The following is a 25,400-nucleotide window of genomic DNA, read 5'->3' as shown; positions in this document are numbered from 1 at the left end:
CTCCGTCATACGCCTGATCAAAACTTACATGCTATTGTCTAGCTAGCTGTCTCGTTTCACATTAGAATGACGACGTTGGGATGTAGAAAAATATCACCGTGATATGAATGTATCGGAAACACCCAAGTATTCAGGTGAGCATATGTTGAGATACATGTGGCAAAGCAAGACAGAGACGTGGTGCTAAATGCTAGGTGGCTACCATTGGAGATGAGTAGAGGACATTAGCAGCAGCTTGCCTGCTAATCTAAAAGGATGGGAGGAGGAGGTTGAACTTTATTGTCATTACTTATGTCATAAGTACGAGTCAACGAAAGGAAGATAGCATCTAACTATAAGTGTGCAGAAGCAGTAATTAAATAGCATAAACGGTCGGGCAACAATAGGTAGACACCAATTTAATTAACTGGTGAATGGAAGGCTGTAAGAATGCATGGATAAAAAAAACAGGTGTCAAAGGGAAGTAAGGCAGGAGAGAGAGAAAGATGACAGTAAAACTGGGTCTGGGGGGAAGAAATGAAGCGATTATTTTAAGCATCGATTAAATCTGTATGTTCTTTTTTCAATTAATTGATGAATTGTATTTTAAAAAAATTCCATCCCTTTATTGAAAACCACGACATTCTTTCAAACTGACAGTGTAGAAAATGCACAAACATAAATTGATTATGATTCAGTCATAATCCGTCAATTCCGTCACATGTCAGAAAATAGGCAAAATTGTTGATAATTGTTTTACAATAATTCTTGCTTCATAAATATTATTATTATTTACCCACGTGAGAGTGAAATTCGGAGGATTCTGACAGTTTTAAGTTAAACAAGGTCATTAAACGATGCATCTATGATGAAAAATCTTAATCGATTATTTTGATAATTGATTTGTTGTCGATTAATCGTTGCACCTCTAGCAGGAAGGAAAAGATGCCAGCAAAAAAAAGCGGCTCTGAGGGGAAGGAAGGCAGAAAAAATTTTTAAGGCAAGGAAGGAAGGATGTAAGGATGCATGAATAAAAAGAAAACTCTGAGAGAAGGACGGAAGGATGGAAGAAAGAATGTCACGAAGGAAAAGATGCCAAGGAAAAAAACTGGAAAAGGGCTGATGCAGTTTATGTTCCCCGTGATGCTAAAATGGTTGTCTAAATCTAAATTCCTTTCCTTTATGAAACAATATATCTGTTTACAGGCGGGGTCTCTGTAGCTGGGCAGAAATTGCAGCTCTGACTCATATTGCACTTCTCAATGAGGTATTTTCATCATAAATTAGGCAACAATAGAATACAGTCGATAGAATCGTTTCATTGATGCGGACTTTGTACTTTCGTGGCGATTGTGCCAGGTACAGAGTTCATGGCTCGGGCTGTTGGTCCCGCCTCTTCCTGCTCGGACCCCTGCCGGTCCGGGCGCGCGTGGTCCGGACCTACAGCGCCCGCCACCAACCCGGTGGCCCGTCGGGCAAGGAGCGAGCACTGTCTGCCTTACAGGTGACGCATTGGTTGTTAATAAAAACATTTTGTAAAGTCGTTAATAATAATAATTAGGGTTGTTCGATGCAACTTATTTTTAGAACGATACCAGTACGAGTATTTACTGTACTCTTGAGTACTCACCGATAACGAGTGCTGATACCACTAGTACCTTTTGATACATAAAATTTCAGTGAACACAATGACAGATAATTGTGAATTAACACAGGATGATTCACCAATGTGTCAAAGCGCCACAGTGTAGCGCCAACTGCTGGCGAGGAGTGCTTACTTGATGTCAGATTCTTTTGCCTTGAGTATCGGTGGCTGGTATCGGCAGTCTTCACAAGTACCCGATACATTGACTATCGGCCCGATAACCTGGTATCGGTATTCACCCATCCCTAATGATGACAATATTACTCATATTATTATTATTATTAATAATAAGTAAGTAATGTTTGTTGTTGTGCAGCACGCAGGTCGGTTGGGGCAGCAGTGGACTCAGAAGTCTACCCAGATGGCCGCCGCCACCATGAACACCTGGTGGGAGAAGTACGAGGAGTTTGTCGGCCTCAACGAGGTCCGCCACGCACAGACCAAAGTCACAGAGGTCAGTAAACAGGACCAAGGACCTCCTCCTCAGACCGTTCGACAGTCGATAACAGGGCACGTAGAGACAAGCGGTGGTTTGGTTGCCAAGTCATCGATTGATCGAAAAAATAATGGACGGATTAATCAGTTATTAAAATAATCGAGCGTTGCAGCCCTACATGGCACATATAGACGAAGAGCGCAAGTCAGGGCACTTATTTGTCGTCGATCGCCGTCCAGGCCGAGTCGGCCTTCCTGGTGTCCCGGGGGATGGTGCGCGAGGCCCACGTGAGCCTGGAGGCCCTGCAGGGCCGCCTGAAGGAGGTGCGGGCCCGTTTGGACCGCGTGTCCCGGGAGGAGGCGCACTACCTGGAGCTGGCCACCCTGGAGCACAAACTGCTGCAGGACGAGCGGCGCCTCCGCACGGCGCACGAGCACGCCGAAGCGTCGGAGCGCGAGACCTTCGCCGCGTTCTCGGCCGCCGTGCGCGAGAGTCACGAGAAGGAGCGCGCGCGGGCCGAGCGCACCAAGAACTGGTCGGTCATCGGCTCGGTGCTCGGCGCCCTCATCGGCGTCATGGGCTCCACGTACGTCAACCGCGTGCGCCTGCAGGTGGGAAAAAGCGTCTTGGAATAGTTGTTGCATGCATCGGAAATTGCTTCATCGAAAGTCATTTTTTAAAATTCATTTGCCTCATTAAATAATTGGTCAAAACAACTCATTAAAATATTAGTAAAATAAACAATTTTACATGTGCATTTCACATTTTTTATGGATTTGACTGAATAGTTAGGTATGTGATTTATTGTAAATAATAACAAAAATATTGGTAAACTAAACAGTTTTATTGTATTACCTTTATGAAGTCATTGATTAATTTATTATAAACAAAACCATTTAAAATATAGTCAAACAACATTGCAAATATATATATATATATATATATATATATATATATATATATATATATATATATATATATATGTATTGAAAAATACATAAAAAATATTCACAGTTTATTGTAGATAAATGAGTTTACATACAATTTTGTTTTTATTTTTAGTAATTGGCTAATTAATTTGAATGAAACTACAAATAGTAATAATAATAATATAATTAAATAGAACAAATAACTATCTATTAAAATAAGTTTGATATAAAAATATATAAAATAAAATGTATTTATTTTAACTCAACCTCATCTTTGAATGACCTGGCCCTTATTTTAAAAATCTAGTATCGCGATACACACTTACAAATTGTGTTTGTGTTGTTTTGTAGGAGCTCAAGAGTCTGTTGCTGGAGGCCCAGAAGGGTCCGGAAAGCCTGCAGGAAGCCCTCAAAGTCCAAGCCAGGAACCATCGCTCGCAGCTGGACGAGCTGGGGGCGCTCATCGACAGCCTCCGAGGGGGCGCAGTCCCCGAGGTGCGCCGCGCCGACCCGGACGACCGCTCCCCGACGAGGGCCGACGCGCTCCTGGAGTCCCTTTTACCCCGAGTGTCGGAGCTACAACAAGGCCTCGGCGGGGTCCGTGGCGAACTCACCCGCGTGACGAACCTCCTAGAAAACGGCTCGCGCCGGGTGCCCGAGCGGATGCCGGGGTCTGCGGAGGACGCGCGGAGGACGCCGGGCGAGCGCATCGGTCGCAGCACGCTGTACAACGCCGCCTTCGCGTACACGGCCGCCGCGCTCGCCGTCACGGCGGTGTACGCGCTGCTGAGAGGAGGGGCTTAGAGACGGCCGTGGTGGTTGCCGTGGCAACACAGGTGGGGAGTCACGCTGCTTGACTCGAGTCAGACTTGAGGCGGACACGTTATGATTTATTAAGACACGACTTCGGCTTGAACTAAAAGACTTCACAGGTCTCGCCTGTTTACATTTGAAAAGCTCCATTTTCAAGAGACGCGATTCTTAAAAAAAAAAAAAAGTGTAAATTCCTGGGGCAAACAAAATTCTAAAACCCTAAAACCCCCAAAGACGTAAGCGACGTTAACTTCACACTTTAGCGCACCCATAGCTGGTCAAACATGAGCTAAGCTTCACGTCGGTCATGTCGATTAATCGAGAAAACAATAAAGTCATCGACAAGACGACGACTGGTTTGAGACCACTGAAAATGATGTGATTGCGAATGTGTTAGTACAACGGAGTACAAAGTGGTTCAGTGTGAATATCGGTTGTGGCTGTTTAAAATGGAAGTGACTCAACTGCTCGAACAACTTGCTTGAAAGTTGAAGTAAAAGACTCGAGACCGACCGACGCATGACTCGCACGTATGTGACTTAGCACCTGTGCCGAATACTACGGAACTTGTGACGACGTCACGCTGCAGCGGGAGCAATCGCAACTCAAAAGAAGACCAAGTGGCGCTTTGCTCGTTTGGGAGCAGCGGCGGGCAGCATACTCTTGAAGATCGTCAATTATGTATGGAGCGTACACTTTTGAAGTCAACGCATCCACAAATCTTAAAAAAATTAAATAAAATCCAACAATAAAGAAAAGATATGGCTTTCAGAATTCTGTTTTTAGTATTTGTATATTTATCCTTTTGTTGACAAATAACTCATCCATTACCTGTACAACTCAATTGACAAAATATTTTCACAAGGGAAAGTAAGACTTAACTCTTAACTCTTGACTGTGTTCAGAATTAACTAATCACGTTTATGTTAATGGTAGTCAGCGTGCACCTGCCAGCATTTAAAGTGCCTACGATTGTATGTGCCCTGCGATTGGCTGGCGACCAGTTCGGGGTGTACCCCGCCTCCTGCCCGATGACAGCTGGGATAGGCTCCAGCGCGCCCGCGACCCGAGTGAGGAGAAGCGGCTCAGAAAATGGACGGATGGATGATTAAAAGTTCAGATGTTCTAGTTGGCTTTCCCTGACTTACTTAAGTACCTCAATTTCAGTTGCACATGATTCAAATGTGGTAAACTGATGGAACTTCCCCTCTTTTCCGCGAAAATAATCAAATATGTTATTTTAACACATTTCAATCATGCAACTGATGTACATGTTCGAATTAAGTAAATTCAAAGCACTTTTTTTTTTTTTTTTCTGTGAAGTGTAAAAAAAAAAAAAGAAAATACCTGTAGTTGCTTGAGGGGTGGAAGAGAAAAGAAAATGGCACGAGAGCTGTGGCGATTGAGTCGATATTTTTTCAAATTCTTTTTACACTAATAAGACAGTTAAGAGGTGTATTACGTTTTAAAAAAAACAATTCAATGTGTGTTAATAACGTGGCTAATTTTCATCAAGGTCCCCCATGGAGAGCCCATCTTTCATTCGATTGATTAAATATCCACAGGTGCACTCAAAGCCAGCACACAACGAGATTCCGTTTTCCGGAAAAGGCAGATAACTTAAGACTTAATTGGTTGACTGTTTAATTTCACAACGGAAGGGCGGGAAGGCAATAACGACAACTATTTGTATTTGACACCTTAAAAAGTCAAGTTGCTGTAATATGTCTCCTTTAAAACGTGGCCTGTACGCATCAAGGTCAAACGACACGTCAAGGTGAATTCATAGGTTTGACAACACTCGTTGCTGTGTTGCGTTCAGGTACGTTTGAACTTGTGAAATCTTACACACTGCGTACGTGTGCCGCTGAATCCTCCGCAGCAGCTGGCGAGTCTTTTCTTAGCGCGATCAGCGTTCCGAGCATCTCATGCGGACAGCGCGCGGAGTTTCACATTTTGCAGCTTTGGGCCGTCGAGCCCGGAAGGAATTTTGTCTGAGAAACCTTTTTTTTGTCAGTGAAGTGCTTTGAATTGTAGCTCAGCAAATGGGGAGGGGATGGCGTCACGTGACGCCACACCTTTGGAACGCCAACAACACATTTTGTGGAGATACAAAAATCTTATCTTTTTAATTGTGTAAAATTAAAATTATGTGAGTGAAACTAGGGCTTGTTTCCTGTATTATTTAGCTTTTGAGTATATTTTCTATTTGATTTCACATACCTAGCCTATGATTACTTATTAATAATAAATATTGACGAGTTATGTGAGTGAAATGAAGGATTTTGTTTTTCCCATAAATGTTATTTTTGCTGTGTGTGTGTTCGTCATATGATGCCAGTGCCTTCAGATGTGCTTATAACAGCGCTTAAACATTTCAAAACATGAAACTTACAAACATACTTTTTGTCATTTGTTTTCTTTTACAATAACACACACACACATCTACTGTAAAAATACTGTGTATATATATATATATATATATATATATATAATATAGAAACCTTTTTTTCTTGCCCTTTACAGGTGATGAGGTCATCAAGCTGCTTGGTAAGTAGATGTAGGACGCCAAGAAGAAAAAGTTTTCAAGGACGCACATCACATGACATTGCAATCCAGGTCACTGTGTTTGTGTGAAAAAATGTGCTCACGGTTTTATCATGTAGATAAAACCCATATACTACTTTGTTTACCACCCCTGTAATTCCCTGAAGGCCGTGGTTTTATGACCGCACTAGTTCTTTAATGGCTTTCCGTGGTGACTTTGTTCCTGCGGAAAAGTTTCTCCGACTGTATATGTTGAAGGAAAGCGAGCATGTGATGCTCTTTTTTTGTCACGACATCATGAAACGTCTCGCCGGCGCCCCGAAGGCGTGTTTCGTGTTGTGACTTCATTTTTGTGGGTAAACTATCTGCTTCTGTGCAGTTTGTCCAACAGTTAGTTGCTCATGCACTGAACCACAGCTACCAGGGGCGACATTTTTCTATCGGCCACATATATTATCACAGGGCACAAATAGATACACTATAGATTGATCACTGGCCAATCATAGGTCCCATGTTGGCAAATGATAGATTGATATAGACAAACAATGTAAAATTTGAATGGTCCCTTAGTGACCAATTCACCATGACCGCTGGTGTGGTGTTACTTTAGAGCGCCTCCTTGTCGGCTCTGAGTGTGCGCATGACATAGTGAAAAAGATGGAAGCACCAGGAGGGAGTTAATTATTATTATTATTATTTTTTTTTTAAGTCAGACATAGTCAGCATGTGGACGAAGTTCTTTGCGCTGGCGTGGCTGCTTTGGAGCGCCTCGTTGTAAGCTGTGAGTGAGCGCATATCATGGTGAAAAAGAAGGAAGCGCAAGGAGGGAGGTATCAAAAAAATGTTTAAGTCAGATGTGACAGCCAGCGTGGGGACAAGGGGCTTTGGGCTGGCGTAGTCACTTTAGAGCGCCTTGTTGTCGCGGGATGGAAAAGCCTCGCAACGACTCGGTGGGATATACAGTATACCATCCATTGGAGGTTTTAAGCTGATATAGTTTCGCAACTCAAATGTGTAGTTTTGAGCAGGCGTAAGAAAGATGCTTGACGAAGTTTCATCCATTTTTCCAGTTCATAGCCGTGGTATTTGATTGATAGTTGAGCAGGGGCGTGGTTTCGGCGTGTCCAGCGGACACGCCCACGGCATTTGAGAGCGGAGACGAGCTTGATTTTTCGCCAGTTCTAAGCCTCATTTTATATACTTGCTGATATATATATATATATATTTATATATATATATATATATACCACATTCAAATGTGGCAGTGTTGTTGACGACACTCTTTTCCGCGGCGTGTCAAATTTATTTCCACATTCCAGAACGGACAAATTAAATGGGCAAGTGGAAATTGCATACATACAAGAACAAAACAAGTACTCTACTATGCAAAGCAAAAGCCATTTAGCAACAACACCCAGAAACGCCGCCGGCTTCTCTGGGCCCGAGCTCATCTAAGATGGACTGACGCAAAGGGGAAAAGTGTTCTGTGGTCCGACGAGTCCACATTTCAAATTGTTTTTGGAAATTGTGGACGTCGTGTCCTCCGGGGCAAAGAGGAAAAGAACCATCCGGACTGTTATAGACGCAAAGTTCAAAAGCCAGCATCTGTGATGGTATGGGGCTGTGTTAGTGCCAATGGCATGGGTGACTTGCACATCTGTGAAGGCACCATTACTGCCGAAAGGTACACACAGGTTTTGGAGAAACATACGCTGCCATCCAAGCAACGTCTTTTTCACGGACGCCCCTGCTTATTTCAGCGAGACAATACCAAACCACATTCTGCACGTGTTACAACAGCGTGGCTTGGTAGTAAAAGAGTGCGGGACCTAGACTGGCCTGCCTGCAGTGCAGACCTGTCTCCCATTGAAAATGCGTGGTGCCTTATGAAGCGTAAAATACGACAACGGAGACCCCCGGACTGTGGAACAGCTGAAGCTGTACATCGAGCAAGAATGGGAAAGAATTCCACCTACAAAGCTTCAACAATTAGCGTCCTCAGTTCCCAAACGTTTATTGAATGTTGTTCAAAGAAAAGGTGACGTAACACAGTGGTAAACATGACCCTGTCCCGGCTTTTTTGGAACGTGTTGCCGCCATAAAATTCTAAGTTAATGATTATTTGCTAAAAACAATCAAGTTTATCAGTTTGAACATTAAATATCTTGTCTTTGTAGTGTATTCAATGGAATATAGGTCGAACATGATTTGCAAATCCTTGTATTCTGTTTTTATTTGTTTAACACAACGTCCCAACTTCATTGGAATTGGACTTGTATTTGAATGGGCAGCGGGTGAGTTTACACAGCGGCGTCTGCTCAACTTGCCCACGTCAACTTGAATCCTCAGCTAAAGATTTTGGGTCGCAGCGATCTGTCCACTTTCGCAGGACACACAAACCGGGGATCGGTCGCCGGTCAGTTAAAAGGCACGTGTAGACATACGATGGATTGATATACAGGTGGACGAACAGTGTAAAACCGTAGTACAGTATCTGCAGCCCATGCGTTACGCAAGTATACATTGAGGCCAAGCGGGTTCCCCGGGAGTTGTGCCCTCGGGCGACCGCTGCACTCCGATTCCATCCTGCATGTTTCACACTCGCACGTCGAAGACATCTGGACGAAGAGGCCACGGGGTGGCGTCCAACCGCTCCGAGGGAAAGTAGCTCAGTGGAACATGACACAGAAACATTGTGTCTGCTGACGTTTCTCACAAAGGTCTCTACTCGAAAGTGGAGTCCCTTAGCAACACTGTTGACTGCAGAGTGTTTGGGGAGTGTAAAGATGGGTGACAGGTGGGGCCCAAACATACCTCTGACCCTCGGGAATGTCCAAACAATTGTGCCTCCTCTCTCTCTCTCTCCTCCCATAGGTCAACTCGCTTCATCGTAACTTTTACACAAGGCTAACTTTGTAACAAAAACAATCTTCAATTTGAAATTTTGGGACAGATTTTCGTTGACGCACATGGTTTGCTTCCCCATCATGGCTAACTCGGACTTGAAACAATCTGAGCCATCCATTTTCCTTATTCAAATATTGTACCCAATATTATATCTTATCTGGCTCTATCTTTTTAATGAAATCTTTATGGGGAAGCTCAATCTTGTGGGATGCGCAACCAGAAGCTAGCAATGATTTATGACCGGGATGAAGGATGTTGTGATTTATGACCAGAAGTGGCTAGCAACAAGCTACATTTACTCCTTTACAATTACTTAAGTGACGTTTTGGATAACTTGTACTTGTCAAGGTGGGTTTAATGCAATATATTTTCACTTTAACATGCAATGCAATTACTAGTGACGTTTGATTCCATTTTACCAAGTTACTCGGCACTGGAGTAGGTTTTTTTTTTCACTAAATGTTAAATGATTCTTACGCAAGTAATTATTTGGAGGACTACTTTTCACTTTGACCTGAGTCATATCATTCTAAAGTAACGGTACGATCACGTGAGTACAATTTTTGGCTACTCTACCAACCTCTGTCTATTACTAGTGTCGAGGAAAGTTACGATCGGCATTAAAAATCCAATGACATCATCGTTTCCAGCCACTCACAATGAGCGTGACATAAAGGGATTATATATGTAAAATCTTAATCCACACTGTAGGAGGGAGCGGCATTTCACCGGTGAGGCGTCAACTTTTATAAGGTTGAATTTATCTGATCGGAACTCTTGTAGTACAAAGATCTATGCCGTTTGGGCCATTCCCACGGGTCCTTCAAAGACGGACGTTCCCGAGAGATCTTTCTGAAATTTCAGCCAGTTTCACTCAGCAGTATGAAAGGTGGTAGGTAGGCATGTCTATCATGAGTAGATTCATTAAAAAAAAGTCTCAAACAAACAAGAAATCAGCCATTTTGGTTTCAAGGTGGCCATTTCCAGGTGTTCAACAAAGGCAAACTTTCATTCATTCATTCATCTTCCGTTCCGCTTATCCTCGCTCGGGTCGCGGACGTGCTTGTCGTAGACATTGTGACAGATGGGCGATTGTGAAACATGTAACATTTTCATCATTGCGTGTGGTGGCTAAATTTTATATCACAAGGTCAAATATTGGCCAAATGTCTTGCTTTTGCTTTAAACGTGCTGAAATCATTAAACAGCTTTAACCTAAACCTCGAGGTCAGTGGACAAACAGACTGCCCGAGGTTTCTTTTGCTGCAAACCTTTATTGCACTGACTGACAAAGACCGGTTCCTCTAATCATGGTGACAAACCAATTAAACTGGGGCATTTTATCTGATCCGACACATTGTTAGGGGGGGTTGAAAGAAGCCTCAACGTTCGATGATCATTTTGAGGTTCCTTAAAAAGTTAGAAAACAATTCGACCCCTACATCGGTTTCACCGATTGAAAGAGAATTGGGTGGACAAGTCTCAAAGGCTTATGTCTAAAATAAAACAGGCAATTGGCAATTTTGGTTCCAAGCGGCATCAAACTTGAATGATCATTTCAAAGATCATCAGAAGATATCGGGAAAAAAAACACACACAAAAAAAACACCTCGCACCAGTTTCACGAACTGACCCAGAATGAATTGGGTGGAAATGACAAAATCGGACATGTAGTTAGCAATTTAGTTTCGAAGCAGTGCCAAAGTTTGATGATCATTTCAAGGATTCTGTTCGTAAATATCAACTCCCTGCACCAGGTTCACTGAAGCAGCCCTTTTTGGGCGAATCTCAATGCTCGTTTTTGGAAAAACTCAGTCAGGGTAAAAAGGGTTTATGGAACTTGGCGCACGGGGCTCTGTACTCTCTATTCAATATAAATGATGTATTCGTTTTTTTGTTGTTGTTGTTTTTAGACCACAGAGTTTTCAAAACGGAGTGGACCAGTTGCCAGTCAACGGCAGGGCACAGACAAACAACCATCCACACCTATGGACAATTTAGAGTATTCACTGAACCCTGAGAAAAACCCATGCAAACATACAAACCGCACACAGGAAGGCCAGAGCACAGATTTGAACCCAAACCTCAGAATTGTGAGGCACACTTGCTAACCGCCAGGCTCACTTGATAATCAATATAATGGGAAACATTTGTAAAATATTGTCTATAAAGCATCAAAATATGTTACTATCTGTGTAAAAACTATGAAAATTAGATATACTGTATGCTGAATATGAACTCATTTGTCAACTGAAATATTTTCTCCATTGGTTGTGTCATTCACTCTTTCCACCCCCTATGGCAACAAAAAGAGGGGGCGATGTGCCGGCCGTCAACTCGTCGCTGATTGGTTGGTGGCACTAACGCTTATGACGCTATATAACGTGTAAATGTGCGGCGGCGAGCGGCCACCTTCACGCCGTTCGTCCACGTCCAAGAAAGCCCACCAACGAGACGTGAGACGAGCCGACTGAGCAGGCGGGGAAGGCAAGAGTACGGATACCGTGGAACAAGTAGAAGGACCTGCCTGACCGAGAAATACCGGTAAGTGATTCGTCGCTAATGTAGTAGCTTGCTTGAAGTTTTCAACTGCGCATGCGCAAGGAGCCGACACAAAGGAGTCATTCTCCAGGGCGGTAATGGGCATGCGCGAGAGGTGGCAAAGCGTGTGCGCGTTGTTTATTTATTTATTATTATTATTATTATTATTTTTTTTTAATCACGGACACACTCTCCCAACGAAATACTCCACTTAATTTATTAATGTATAAAAAGAAATGATGTAGCATATCACACCGTGTACGTGACGCGTGCCAATGTATGCCAGTTTTGGATCTTACTACTGTAAATGATGTCATAATGATGACCGCTATATAACTTGTATCACGATGCCCCTGCACTCAGTATGTCCAACAGAGGTTAGTCAGCAGGTTTATCTTTGGCTCCGGTGTCAAAACTAACCTTCATTTTACCACTAATAATAATAATAATAATAATAATAATAATTCAACAAATGATCCCGTTAAAATGCATGTTGAAAAATGACAGAGAATTGAGTCGTTGGGGGTTTAAAAAAACTCAACAAAACAAAAAAACAACAAGAACGGGTTCTACCGCATTTTGGCCTTCACATCATCTCTCAGCATAAACTTGAATGGAGTCAAGTTGCCAAGCACTTGTTTTGCGTGTCGTCCAGTCACTCATTTGAACCTTTTTGTTGGTGAGTTTGTTATTTAGTAAGACCGTTAGTCGGTGAAATGCAGGGAGTCCATTTGACAATTTTAGTCCCTTCATCACCAAGTCTGTCATTTAGTTAATCCATTACTCAACCAGTTAGTTAGTTACTTAACCAGTAAGTCTGTCAGTCACGGAGCTCAGTTGGTTAATTATTGATTTAGTCAGTTAGCCAGTCTGTTATTTAGTTACTCAGTAAGTCCATTAATTAGTCATGGATTTTTGTTAGTTTGTCATAAAGTCAGCCGGTGAGTTCATAATATTCTGACTAGTTACTTTGCAAGTTTTAAAGACGCGTGGCCACTCATTTGCATGACTTTGCATCGTGAGGTCGGCCGAGGGTGGCGTGTTTTGGTACGTTTGGGTCCCGGCGCCACGACTCAAAAGTCCTTCAATTTCATAATCCGTTCTGATTGAAATCTGAATTTATTTTCTTGAGGAAGTCAACAGACAAAACAGTCCTTGAGGGGAAGACAAGGCAAGAAGAAGAAAGTCATCGGCAGTTACAAGAAAACTCATTCAGTCGAAAAGCAACCTTGAGGACAAGTTCTACTCTCGTCCGTGAGATGATGGTTATCAGGAAACGGTGGCACAATGGTTTGGCTTCAGAAGTCATTTGCATGGCAAACATTACCAAAGGAAAACGCTTATGGGCAGGTCAGATGGCGCCGTGACAGACGAATCTCCCGACACCTTCCAGAGAAAAAGATGTTTGTTTGTAAACGGAAGCTCCGCCACCGGCGGCTTTAGGGCCTCATTGGCAGATCATTCGCATCTGGTCCTTTTTAAATGAAAATAGAGTTACGCTGCCATCGGCAAGTTTTGGGCGTATAAAAAGGCCACGTCTTGCGTCAAAAGCGGAACCCACCCGGGCGCCGCGCCAGACGCTTACGCAACGCCACGGCTTCTTTTCCCTCCGTGCGTGTGTGTGGGTTAGTTAGTTAGAGGTTGACGTTTTCGGGTTTCCCAATCCCACCGGGTCCCGCTGGATGGGAGTGAATTTCACTCTTGCTCACAGGAGCGGGAGCAAACGTCACCGGGAGCGGTGCGAGCGGGAAGTCTGACGAAAAAGTCACCCGGCGTGGAAACCGTGACGGCGCTGTCCGTACCCATTCGGCTCGGGAGCGGGAGCGAGCTCTGCGAGAGCGGGAGTCAAGCGGGAGTCAGAGTGCGGGAGCGAGCTCTGCGAGAGCGGGAGTCAGAGTGCCCTCCCGTGCCAGCCACGAGTGTGTGTGTGTCGGCGTGTGTTTTTGTGTTTATATCCCATGTATTTGTGTTTGTTTGTGGTTTGTGTAGGCGTGTTTGTGTGCATTTGTTTTTCTGTGCGTGTATATCTGTGTATGTGCGTGCGCACATTTGTCTGTTTCTGTGTGTGTCTGTGTTGGTGTGTGTTTCTGTCAGTGTGTGTTTGTATGTCCAAGTGTTTGTGTGGCATTTGTATGCTTGTTTGTGCCTATGTGTGTGTTTCTGTTTCTTTGTGTGAGCGTGGGTGTGTTTGTGCAGGTGTGTCTGTTTCAGTGTGTTTGTATGTCAGTGTGTTTACATTTTGTTTGTAGACTTTACACCGATCTTATCGGCCTGATCGGTATCGGCCGATAATTCGCATTTTATGCTGATCGGCTTTAATGTCATAATTCATTGATCGGCTCCGCAAAAGACATTTACTCCGCGTCGCCATCGTGCACACTATATTTGAATCCAAGAGCTGGTTTATTTTTAGCCTTGTCGTGTGTCTTTTGACGTAGTACTGTAAATATCTGACGGCCAATAAAGTTATATTTAAAAAAAAAAACATGTCGGCGCTGTGGGACAAACGAGACAGACAACACGTAACGCGTAATGCCCGGATCAGACTACAAGACAAATTTGCTCTGAAATCAAATCTTGTATTCCGATACCACCGCATCCCGTTTTTTGCGATCATTGGGTTTTATCTTGTCGACTCAAATGCGACCGGATACACTCGTTACCGCGGCGACGACAACAAGAGTGGATCACACCGACTGTATTATAAGGACAAAATGGGGGGGGGGGGGGGGGGGACGTGTGTTGGTGGTCATCGGTGTGCAGGACAGGAGAGGATGTTGGTTTAAGGCTCGCTTGAGGTATGTTCACGTACTTTGAATACGATACGGCTCGCAAGCAGGCAACAAAACGTTATGTAGTTGTGCGTAAACATGCAGGCGTTCTGTCGAATCATGCTCTTAGATTTCGGTGTGGGTGAAGTCATTTTATCACAGTAGATTAGCAGTCATTATTTCTGTCATGTTGTAATGTTGGTTTGACCTGACTGATTTAGAATACACAATCTGACGAGAGCAGCGATGTCCAACCTTTATGGAGCCAAGGAAATAAATAGATGAACAAAGAGACATTATTTATTGAGCAATTAAGTACACAAGTATATACAGTAAATGAACAGGTCATTTAAATAGACACATTCCCCCATCTTGTGATCGGTTATCGATTTTTTTTTTTAAACGCGCTGATCGGGCCCAAAAATCCTGATCGTGTGAAGCCTATTTTTTCATTTGTGTGGGTGCGTACATGTTTGTGTATGCATGTTTTTGTGTGCATGTTTGTGTCCGAATGTCCCACCCTTGCCTACATATGGCCGTGGTTTGTTCCTCTTGGTTTGGCCACAACCTGGATTTCGTCTTCTTTTTTTTTTTTTTCTTTTTTTCTTCCCCTCCCTCTTGCCGGCCTAGTCAGCATGACTCTGCAGAATACTGGCTCTGCCTACATTTCCCAGCATGCCAGTTATTGTTGTTTTAAATGAGTTTCGTCACAGCTGCCACGTTGACCTATTGCATGGTCGGGCAAACCATTTTTGCTCAGTGAAAGGTGTAAAATAGTTTTTGAAATCATATATTTATAAGTTTAATTTTGATTGTTATTAAGCAATTATTTAATACATTTTACTGTCAGTGTAAATTTTGTTTTACACATTTTCATTTTAGTATTTACAACACATAAATGAACCTATTTAATGAACTCGATGAAAGAAATGTTTGGTTAGCAACACTGTTCAAATTGGCTTCGCAGTGACATTTTGGAAGTTTTCAATAAATGGCAGAATAGGTGTGCCCTTTTTTTTTTTTTTTTTTTTTTTTTTTTTTTTGGTCTACTGTCTTCTTTTGACAATGTTTCCACTCTTGAGGTGTGTTTCGTGTGCGCATGTTTACGTGGCTCAGTTTCCGGGAATCATGTTGCCATGTTTAAATATGCGGAAGGTGACAGCAGTCAGTAGTCCTGAGCTCACTCGCGTCACCTGTGTGTGTTTGGCAGTGTGTGTGTTTGTGTGGGCGTGTCTGTATGTGTGTTTCTCAGCGAGATCACAAAGGAGACGTTTCATGATGTCGTCACAAATAAAAGCCAACCGTCCTCACAGGTTTTGTGTTTGGTCTTTCCCCTCAGGTGACAACATGGAACTTCACAACGAGGAAACGGTCTCCGGAGAGATTCTGCCTGTGGTGATCATCGGTGAGGGGAACGCAACACACGCGCACATGTGCATGTAGAAGTCGACACAACACACAAAATGAGATCAGTGAGAGACTATACGCACCGCCTGCACAATGTCGAGATCGAAGAGCCCAAGCTAATATCGAACCACTGGGCCACTGCAAACTACAATAAAACTATTATTGGCCTTTGTAAAGGTGAAATTGTAGTTTCTTGAAGACGGGAGCTTTTACTGAAATACTTCTGCTGCTAATTCATCTGTTCAGTCTTGTTTCAGAGAGTTTCAGACATTCCACATGCCAAGGTGGACAACACCCGTGCATATAGCCGAGACGGTGAGAAAGTTAGAGTAAGCGTGTCATTAACAGTATTCATTAAAGTGATTGGCTGGCGACCAATTCAGGGTGTACCCCGCCTCTCGCCCGAAGGTAGCTGGGATAGTCTCCAGCACGCCCGTGACCCTTGTGAGGATAAAGCGGTACGGACAATGGACGGATGGATTTAATGGCAATAAAGTAATTGAATTACAGTAAGTTAGCACCCATTATTTCTGTCAAGTAATGTTGACCTGACCTAAACTTACGTCAGTGGCCAATCCTTGAATGCGCCCTAGAGGTCAGTGATGTTTTAACCTTTGTCTAAAATGCTACAGAAATAATTGGAGCTGGGGTGGGCTCCAGCACGCCCGCGCGACCCCAGTGAGGATAAGCGGTACACAAAATGGATGGATGGATACACTACTACAGTATAAAGTACACAAGAATGTTCAATAAATGAACAAGTCATGTAAACGGACACATTGCTCCATCTTGTGATTGGATCGGTGATCGATTATCGTTCTTTTAAACGTCCTGATCGGTGATCGGCCCCAAAATCCTGATCGTGTAAAGCCTACTTATTGTGATCCATACAAGTTAGTACGAGTATTTGTTTATAGCCGTGTGTCTGTGTAGAGTTCTAATAGGACGTCTTCAAACTTGCCGAGTTACGGCAAAATGTTTCGAGTGACTTGGCATTTGTGAGACATTTCACAACAGTATAGCTGAATAATGTTGACTTTGCGAAGAAGCTCTCTATCAAGTCCTCAACTTGATTGTGTAAGTGAATGTTGCTTTTGTCATGATGCACAAGATGACAGTTTATTGGGTTAGTTGATTAGGGTTGGGTTGTGTGGGTTATGGTTATTGTTTGAGGCGCAGGTTAGTTTTGTACATGGATTAGAAGGTTAAAGTGAGTGGGTTGGGGGTTTAGAGTGAGTAGATTTGAAGTGAGTGGGTTTGGATTTAGGGTGTTGTGGTTCGTATTTGAAGGTGAGTGGTTAGGGTCTTAACCTTAGTAGATTTGGGTTTGACGTTAAGGGGTTAGGAGTAGTTGGTTAGGGGTTTGAGTTTAGTAGGTTATAGGGGACGTAAACTCGTTATTTTTTTTGTAAGAATGTGTTGTATGTGCCACCGCTAATCAAAACACAGAATTCTGCTTAATTTTGCGTTTGTGTAATAAGAATTTAGGGCTTAGGGTTAGTAGATTAGGGTGACTGGGTTACGGTTTGGGGGTAAGAGTTACTGTAATTTCTCGTGTATAATGCGCATTCTTTACCCCCCAAAAATTGTCCAAAGTCAATAGTGCGCATTATACATGGGTATACATCGGTAAAATGGAGAAGGGGAAAAAAACGTTCAAATTTTATCAAAGTATCCCGCCATCTAGTGGTTATGAAAAAGATGTACACTTTCATTCCACTATGCCACCAACCCCTTGAGGGTTATGAAAAAGCTGTCCACGTTCATTCTAGTATGCCACCTAGGTTATGGAAAAGGTGTAGCCTCCGCTTTCATTCCAATATGACGGATAGTTATGACTGCATATATGTACAATTGTGCTCATAAGTTTACATACACAGGGTGAATTTGTGAACTATTTATGTATTTATTTTTTAATGCGACTGATGACTGAACAACAAGCATCATTAATCTCTTTGTTTTGTTTAATGATGGTACTTTTCTGAAATGCTTGACAGTTTAATTTGAATCCCATTAAAATAAAATTACATGTTTCGCCTGGTCCTTCATGTTAAAAGAATTGTACACATCTTACAAATCCTGCCTGGGTAATCAAACATATGAACATAACTGTGTTTTTGTCATTTACTAAATAAAAGTAGGGCTGTGAATTTCAAAATAAGAACAAGTAAATAAAAACAAAGTATTGTGTGTTCAAATAAGGTGTTTAACGTCAGAATAATTCTTTGAAAAAAACGAACAAAATACAGATAATACTTTGTTTTAATCATATGGCTGGACGCAAAATCATGCATTGTAAAATGCATTATACATGGGTAGAAGGGTTTTCCAGAATTTTGATGTTAACATAGGGGGTGCGCATTATACACGAGAAATTACGGTAGTGGGTTAAAGCGAGTGGGTTAGGGGTTTAGGGTGAGTATGTAAAGGTGAGTTGTTTAGGGTTAGTAGTTTGAAGTGGGTGGGTTACGGTCAACAGATTGGGGTTCGTAAATTAAGGTGACTCGTTGATGGTTAGGGGCTTGAGGTTAGTAGGTTAGGGTTTGATGTTAGGGTTAGGGTTAGGGGGTAGGATTAGTAGGTTAGGGGTTTGGGATTAGTGGGTTAAGGTGAGGGGGTTAGGGTGTTTGTATTAGTAGTTTAGTTTGATGTGAGGGGTAATGGTTAGGTGGACGCATCGTTTGGGGTTTGACGTTAGGGGGTTGGTGTTTTAGGTTCGGCTGCCTTGGTTCGGGTTTGGGGACTAGGATTTGAGGATGAGGGTTAGTTGGGTACATGTTAGGGGGAACATTAGTAGGTTAGGGGCTAAGAGTAAGTGGGATAGGTGTTAGGGGGTTAGAGTCAGTAGGTTATGGTTAGTTTATGTAGAACATACAGTATGTCAATGTTATGGCACAACACAAAAGGGTTTTAGGGTCCCAGGAAGGAAGAACAAAAAAGCGTTTGTGTGAAGTGCAACACAATCATCAGAGCGACCGACACCAGATCTCTCGCCCTGAAACTCAACACTCCGCTCTGTGTTTCCCAGGTAACGGCCCCTCAGGGATCTGCCTGTCATACCTGCTGTCGGGCTACACCCCCTACCTGTCGCCCGGGGCGTTGCACCCCAACCCGCTGCTGCACAGCAAGCTGGCCGAGCAGCCCGGCCTCTCGCTGCTGGAGCAGGACCTGGAGTACCTGTGCGAGGGTCTGCAGGGGCGCTCGTCCAATCCGGTCGCCGTGCTCTTCGACTCGCTGCTGCTGCCCGACGGCGACTTCGGCCTGGACCGTACGTCCCCGCTGGAGTGGCGGTACGAGCCCGAGAGAGCCGTGACGCACCTGGTGCTGGGCAAGGGGCCCCCCGGTGGAGCCTGGCACGTACGTACCCGCCAATAACCTCTCGTCTCCGCTTCGCTTCCAGACAGTTGATCCGCATTTGTGTGCCTTCAGGCCATGGAGGGCTCCATGCTAACGCTAAGCCTCGCTAACTGGATGGAACTACCTGGACTCAAATTGAAGGACTGGATGAAAGACAAGAGACGGTATGATACGTTCCAACATGGACTTATTATGGCCAGGATCACTAGAAAGGACCTCAATATGCCACAAAATGGGAATTTTTGTGCATGTATCTTGGTGAAAATGTAAGAATTTTAGGTGTCCCAAAACAATAACAAGAACACGACAATAACCAGAATTTAAAATCAGAATCATAAGCTACAACTAAAACCAGGACATGAAGGAAAAACCAGGACATAGGAAGGACACTAACCTGAACCAGATTTAAAAGCGCAACCGGAAGCCACAATAAAAAAAACGAGTTGAACCGAAAATAGAACTGGAACTTGAACCAAAACCATAAGCAGGGTCAGAATTAAAACTGGAACACAACCAGAGTCAAACTCAAAACGCAACCAGAACCAAAACATGAATCAAAGCAAGGACACTTAGCAGAACCAGACTTAATTCCAGAACCTAAACCATAAGCCACAACAGAACTAGACTCAAAACTAGAAACTACATAAGAACACAAGCAAAATAAAAAATACAAAAACAGGAATCAAAAGTAGAACCAATACGCGGGTGCTAACCAGAACCAGAAGTAAAACCAGAACCACTATTGAAAGCCAAAATTTCAACCAGGACTTGTACCAGAAGTAGAACCTAAAACTGTGATCGGACACAAAACCGGAACACAACCAGAATCAAGACAAGAAGCAGAAGAAGGGCCCTAACGTAAAAGTATTTGTTTCCCCCGCCAGAAACGTATGCAACGACCGCGCCACGCCGGCCGAGATCGCCTCCTACTACCAGCACTACGTGACCCAAATGTCCCTGGGGCAGAACTTCGCCTGCGGGACCACCGTCACCTCGGTCACCTGGCGGCCGGCCGATCGCCGCGGATACTGGAGGGTCGAGGGGCTGCAGTGCCGAGAGGGCGGGGACCTTGGAGGTGCGCGTAGGAAATGATCCCGATGCGTCCAGTTCTTTAAAAGTTGGATGATTAAGTCGAGCGATGACCGTCGGGCGCTTGAGTCGGTCGGGTGTGTTACTTCAAGTCTGTTGGGTGAATGAGTCAGGGCATCGGGTGATTAAGTTGGGTGATGACTAAGTCGGCTGTTTCAAATTTGTCGGGTGAGCAAATAATTTGAGTCGGGGAATTAAGTGATTAAGTCTGAAAATAATATGGCCATAAATACTTGAATCGCTAAACTAAGGTTGCTATTTTGCGATGAGGTCATCACATTTACTGGCCACGTGGTGATTAACATCGACGCGCTAGCATTAGCATTTTAGCATTAGTGTTAGCATTTTAGCATATTAGCTCGTAACAGCATGTTGAGCTAATTGCTTGGCAACCATGCAACTAACCGGCTTCCCTCGTCCACTAGACGTTTCCCCCGTGGAGCAGGTGCCCTTCTCCCTGTTGGCCCGCAACGTGGTGTTGGCGACGGGCACCCACGACATCCCGGCCCGTCTGGGCGTGGAGGGCGAGTCGCTGCCCTACGTGTGCCACTCCTTCTGGGAGCTGGAGGGCGCCATCTCGCGCGGCGAGCTGGACGAGTCGTCGGACCCGGTGCTGGTGGTGGGCGCCGGGCTGACGGCCGCCGACGCCGTGCTGGCGGCCCACCACCTCAACGCGCCCGTCTACCACGCCTTCCGCCGTGCCGTCGCCGACCCGGGGCTCATCTTCAACCAAATGCCCAAGATGCTCTACCCAGAGTACCACAAGGTCAGAAGTGTAAAACACAAGTGTAGAATTAAGCTGAAATACATTACACCACACTACAATTAAGTACTAAACATGACTTTATTGTTATATTATACAGTACATCCGGAAAGTATTTCCAAATGGAATAATTAAATGTTTTTCCCCCCTCAGTATTCTACACATAACACCTTATAATGACAACATGAAAAACTACTTGTACACATTTATTACAAATAAAAAAAATAAAAAATTAAAAAATGCAAAAATCACATGTACATGCAGTGAAGTGCTTCCGGAAGGTGCTGAGTGTATAATGTGTATATGGAAAGCTTTCGCAGTGCTTCCCGTTTTCCATTTTCTTGTGCACCAGCCTTACACCCAAATTGACTAAATCACTTTTTCCCCCTCAAGATTCTCCACGTGACCCATAATGACAACATGGAGGACATCACATGTATATACAGTCTGTGAAAAATGAAAAACTAAGTCTGTTGTATAATCGGTGCTTCACTTTTTCCACATTTTACGTGACAGCCATTTTCTAAAATGGGGGGGGGGGAAATCCTTCCCTCAAAATTCTACACATAACAGCCCATTATGAAAACATGAAGAAAAGTATTTGAGTGCAAATTTATGACAAATCTGCTGCAAGTGTGGAGCCCTTCACTTTTTCCACATTGCTTTGTTGCTGCCTTATTTCAAAATCAAATCTGTTTTTCTTAATGCTAAACGACAGCCCACAATGCCATAAAACAAGGACAAACTTTTTTTGAAACTGTATTAAAAAACAAAAGACTGAGAAATCTGCTGTGTATTCCGTGAATGTGGAAAGTATTCAGAACGCTTCACGTTTGCCACAGTCTACGTTAAAGCTTATTCCAAAATGAATGCAGTCCTTTTTCAATGACTCGAGGCAAGCTAACTGCACTGCACGTGGGCTCAAGAAGTAGTCTCTGCCGCCACCTAGTGCGACTGTTGTGTCCTGCAGCCACGACTTTCCGTTGCTGACGTTTTGCCGCGCTCGCTTTCAGGTTCACCAGATGATGATGCAGCAGCAGCACCAACCCTCGTCCCCTCTGGACTCGTCTTCCTCGCCTCCCCCCTTCTCCACCTCTTCCTCATCCTACAGCGGCTACCACAGCTTCCCGCGCCACCGCGTGGTATCCTTCCGGCCGGACCGCAAATGCGTCCTCCAGTCGGACTCGGGCCGGCGTACCGTGGTCCAAGTATCCAAGGCGCTGGTGCTGATCGGCGCCCACCCCAACCTCTCCTTCCTGCCCGAGCGGGGCCGCCCTCTGGGCGTTATCCCGGACGAGGCCGTCACCTGCCGGAGGAACCCCATCGACGCGGACCCCTTCACCAACCGGGTGGTGGCGGCCGAGGGGCCCGGCATGTACGCCATGGGCCCGCTGGTGGGGGAGAACTTTGTGCGCTTCCTGAAGGGCGGCGCCTTGGCCATAGCCAGCGATATCGCCAAGGGACAGAGGGAGGGCGGCGGGGGAGCGCCGGGGTCCTTGGACGGACTCGCGGACAAGTGGGTGGACCGACAGGCCGACATGCAGACCCTCGCCCGGGTGGCGCGATCGTAGCCGCTGGAGAAATGAAGGTGGAAGAACCTTCGTCATAGTGCAATTGGACTTAAGTTAAAAAAAAAAAAAAAAAAAAAGGCATTTTTTAATTTATTATTATTTTATGTTGATAGCAGTGGTTCTCAAACTGAGGTCCGTGAGCCATAACCTGGGTTTCCGCAAACTCATTTGAAATGCAATAATCAATTTCCATGTTTGCGATTCGCTCCTCGCAAATTTGCTGTTTTTGCGGGAACCTACCCTCCGCTTCGTAACACCAAAGTAGGGGAGTTTGTCAAGTGAATAGCAAAGGATAGGTCGCCCCAAAAAAGAAATCTGCGACGAGGCCAAAGAGACCGGCAGGCCCAAAACAACGAACTAAATTATATAATAATGAAGAAAAAAGCAATTACTCCTCCCAACCTTAACTGTGGACCACCAAAGATCAGATATGATTGTGTCCGATCACATCCCAGCATGAAAAGTCATTTTTGTTTTGTTTTCGAGACCATAGTCATCTTTTTTAAGAGAATACAAGCGTCTTTCCCCGTGTTAAGCTGCGTAATATCAAAAGAAGAAAATTATATATTTGAAATTGTTCAAATGTGACTTTTGTGTCCTGTTAAACTGTCTTGGGGAAAAGACGTCTTTATTGTCATAGGGCGAATACTTGATTGTTGTAAACGAAGATGCCCCGTCCGCCCCTCCCCCCTAAAGAAATCGGCTACTTTTTAATTTGTATGGCGTTTGGGGCTATTCTTTGTAGTTGTTCCTGGACCCAAAAAGTTTGAGAACCTGTTTTCTGTCAGGTACTGAAGATCGTCATCGCTTGTCCTGGGGTTTTTTTTTTTTTTTTTTTTTTTTTTTTTAAATTAATGAATTATTTATTTATTTATTGGTCCAGCTAAAGTTGGCTTGCTGGGGTTGCAGAGACCAGTTGGTGCGCTTGCGTGTACCGCTTTAAGAACGAACCTCTTCCTGATATGGGCGCCACGCGGCTACATTTGGATCACATGACCAAAACAATTTGTGGCACGCCAATCTGAAACATCCCAAAGTTATTTTTTTAATATATACGTTTAATCTTACTGTCTTTTTGTGGATACAAAAAAAAAAAACCCAAGATTCCTCACAAGACCAAAGCCATGATTTGACACTGTAATGACTCGTTACTGTTTGCGTTGTTCGTATGACACCAATGACACTGTTCGCGTTACACGTCCTCTATTCATGGATTCATTGACATGCTATAATATATCATATACAATGTACAGCGTTGGGATACATTGAAAAACATAGACTGTATTTTTACAATGACATTTTCAGGTCTTTTTCTTCCTTCCTACCTTCCTTCCCTCGGTTGCTTTTGCCATTTGCTCTTCTTCATGCATCCTTGCTTCCATCCTTCGTTCCCTGAAACCTTTTCTGCCTTCCTTGCTCGCATCCTGCCTGTGTGCCTTCCTTCCTATAGTCATCACGCTTGCTTTATTCATGCGTCTTTCTGCCATTTTAAAGTCACTCTTCTACATTCCTTCCTTCCCTCGGTTATTCTTGCATCCTGTTCTTGAACAGGAACCTTCTCCTCTGCCTTCCTTCCTTTGTTCCTATCTTCCCTCCTTCCTTTCTGACCTCTTACCCTCCGTCTCGCTTTTTTCCGTGGCAGTCTTTTCCTTCCTGACCACCTTGCTTCCTTCCCTCAGAGCCACTTGTATTTTGCATCCTTCCTTCCTTTGCTTCAAAACTACTTTTCGATCTCCCTGGAATCCACTTTGTTTGTTCCTGTGTACATGTACAGATACTGTAGAGGTCAAGGAAACATTTTGAAAACTATCAATGAAAACTTTTTGAAAGTAAAGTTGATCAATTCCTCAAAGAGAAGTGCTGTTAAGTTTTGAACCGAGTGCCCTGTAAAGGTTTACGTGTATTTTTTAAATGCCTTTCTTGAAGCATTTTCATGTTCAAAAAAAAATAAAAAATAAAATAAAATGGATTTAAACACCACATGGTCTTCATCAGGCTCCAAAACAAAAGCACGATGTTATATGGGGACAGAAGTGACCTTTGCTCAACAAATCCAAGCACTGAACCAGACTTATTAGTGTGATTTTAATTTATAGCTATCTGAGCAGGAAACAAATGGAGACTTTTTCCAATGATAATTTACATAACAGTCAATCGTTAACTCCACTAAAGGACAGTTTGAAGTTTACCTTAACTGACCTAAAAAAAAGAAAAAAATTTGACTGATTTTATTTCACTCAAATTATTCCCAAGTTTAAATTTCAGAACTTGGGGAAATAATATGAAGAGAGATTTTTTTTAAAGTGAGTCCTTTATTAACTGAACTGGTGACGTTTTCGGTCCCATTTGAATGTTATTAACTGTCATCCATTATTGGAGAAACACAGAAAAATCCAAACTTGTGGCGTTAATCCTTTCAAAGTCTTGGAGATTTGACAAACTCTCTCGTTGATTTCATTTCAAGTTGTACCACATTTGGACGTTCCACTATACCACAGCAACATTTGATTTATTGGCCAAAATGCAAACACAAAACGCATGTCTGCTTGTATTCTATTAGATATGAGCCAATAATCTCCTCTCATTGATTCTTGTGTTTAACTTGATTCCGTTTGTGTGTTTAGTTTTGTGATTGATTGACTGGT

The 25,400-nt window shown here is 43.6% G+C and overlaps 2 protein-coding genes across 5 annotated transcripts; both read left to right on the top strand.

Annotated features, from left to right (window-relative positions):
* The first annotated feature begins 1 nt into the window (after position 1).
* On the top strand, positions 2-5,013 carry ccdc51 (coiled-coil domain containing 51). Of its 2 annotated transcripts, XM_061687681.1 has the most exons (6): positions 2-134; positions 1,186-1,246; positions 1,339-1,483; positions 1,941-2,078; positions 2,300-2,671; positions 3,341-5,013. In XM_061687681.1, the coding sequence occupies exons 2-6, from the start codon at positions 1,242-1,244 to the stop codon at positions 3,791-3,793; spliced, it is 1,113 nt and encodes a 370-aa protein (XP_061543665.1). In that variant the 5' UTR covers positions 2-134; positions 1,186-1,241; the 3' UTR covers positions 3,794-5,013. The 2 variants fall into 2 exon arrangements, with proteins under 2 accessions (XP_061543665.1, XP_061543666.1); XM_061687682.1 differs by lacking the exons at positions 1,186-1,246; positions 1,339-1,483.
* Positions 5,014-11,619: 6,606 nt separating this feature from the next.
* On the top strand, positions 11,620-24,730 carry osgn1 (oxidative stress induced growth inhibitor 1). Of its 3 annotated transcripts, none has more exons than XM_061688533.1 (7): positions 11,620-11,800; positions 15,908-15,973; positions 19,004-19,332; positions 19,405-19,496; positions 20,217-20,407; positions 20,847-21,187; positions 22,198-24,730. In XM_061688533.1, the coding sequence occupies exons 2-7, from the start codon at positions 15,916-15,918 to the stop codon at positions 22,753-22,755; spliced, it is 1,569 nt and encodes a 522-aa protein (XP_061544517.1). In that variant the 5' UTR covers positions 11,620-11,800; positions 15,908-15,915; the 3' UTR covers positions 22,756-24,730. The 3 variants fall into 3 exon arrangements, with proteins under 3 accessions (XP_061544517.1, XP_061544518.1, XP_061544516.1); XM_061688534.1 differs by lacking the exon at positions 11,620-11,800 and adding an exon at positions 13,700-13,718; XM_061688532.1 differs by lacking the exon at positions 11,620-11,800 and having other exon boundaries at positions 15,690-15,973.
* Positions 24,731-25,400: the final 670 nt, after the last annotated feature.

This window comes from Phycodurus eques, chromosome 10, assembly GCF_024500275.1.
Source record: "Phycodurus eques isolate BA_2022a chromosome 10, UOR_Pequ_1.1, whole genome shotgun sequence".
NCBI classification, from domain to species: Eukaryota; Metazoa; Chordata; class Actinopteri; order Syngnathiformes; family Syngnathidae; genus Phycodurus; species Phycodurus eques.
This window is presented reverse-complemented; position numbering and strand designations above follow the sequence as displayed.

Excerpts from the sequence above, each read along its gene's own strand:
- osgn1 (XM_061688532.1), top strand. The coding sequence starts at position 15,697 with ATGTTGCCATGTTTAAATATGCGGAAGGTGACAGCAGTCAGTAGTCCT. Across the intron at positions 15,974-19,003 it reads TCTGCCTGTGGTGATCATCG|GTAACGGCCCCTCAGGGATC; the intron begins GTGAGGGGAACG and ends TGTGTTTCCCAG. Across the intron at positions 19,497-20,216 it reads TGGATGAAAGACAAGAGACG|AAACGTATGCAACGACCGCG; the intron begins GTATGATACGTT and ends TTCCCCCGCCAG.
- ccdc51 (XM_061687681.1), top strand. Across the intron at positions 1,484-1,940 it reads GAGCACTGTCTGCCTTACAG|CACGCAGGTCGGTTGGGGCA; the intron begins GTGACGCATTGG and ends GTTGTTGTGCAG. Across the intron at positions 2,672-3,340 it reads TCAACCGCGTGCGCCTGCAG|GAGCTCAAGAGTCTGTTGCT; the intron begins GTGGGAAAAAGC and ends GTTGTTTTGTAG.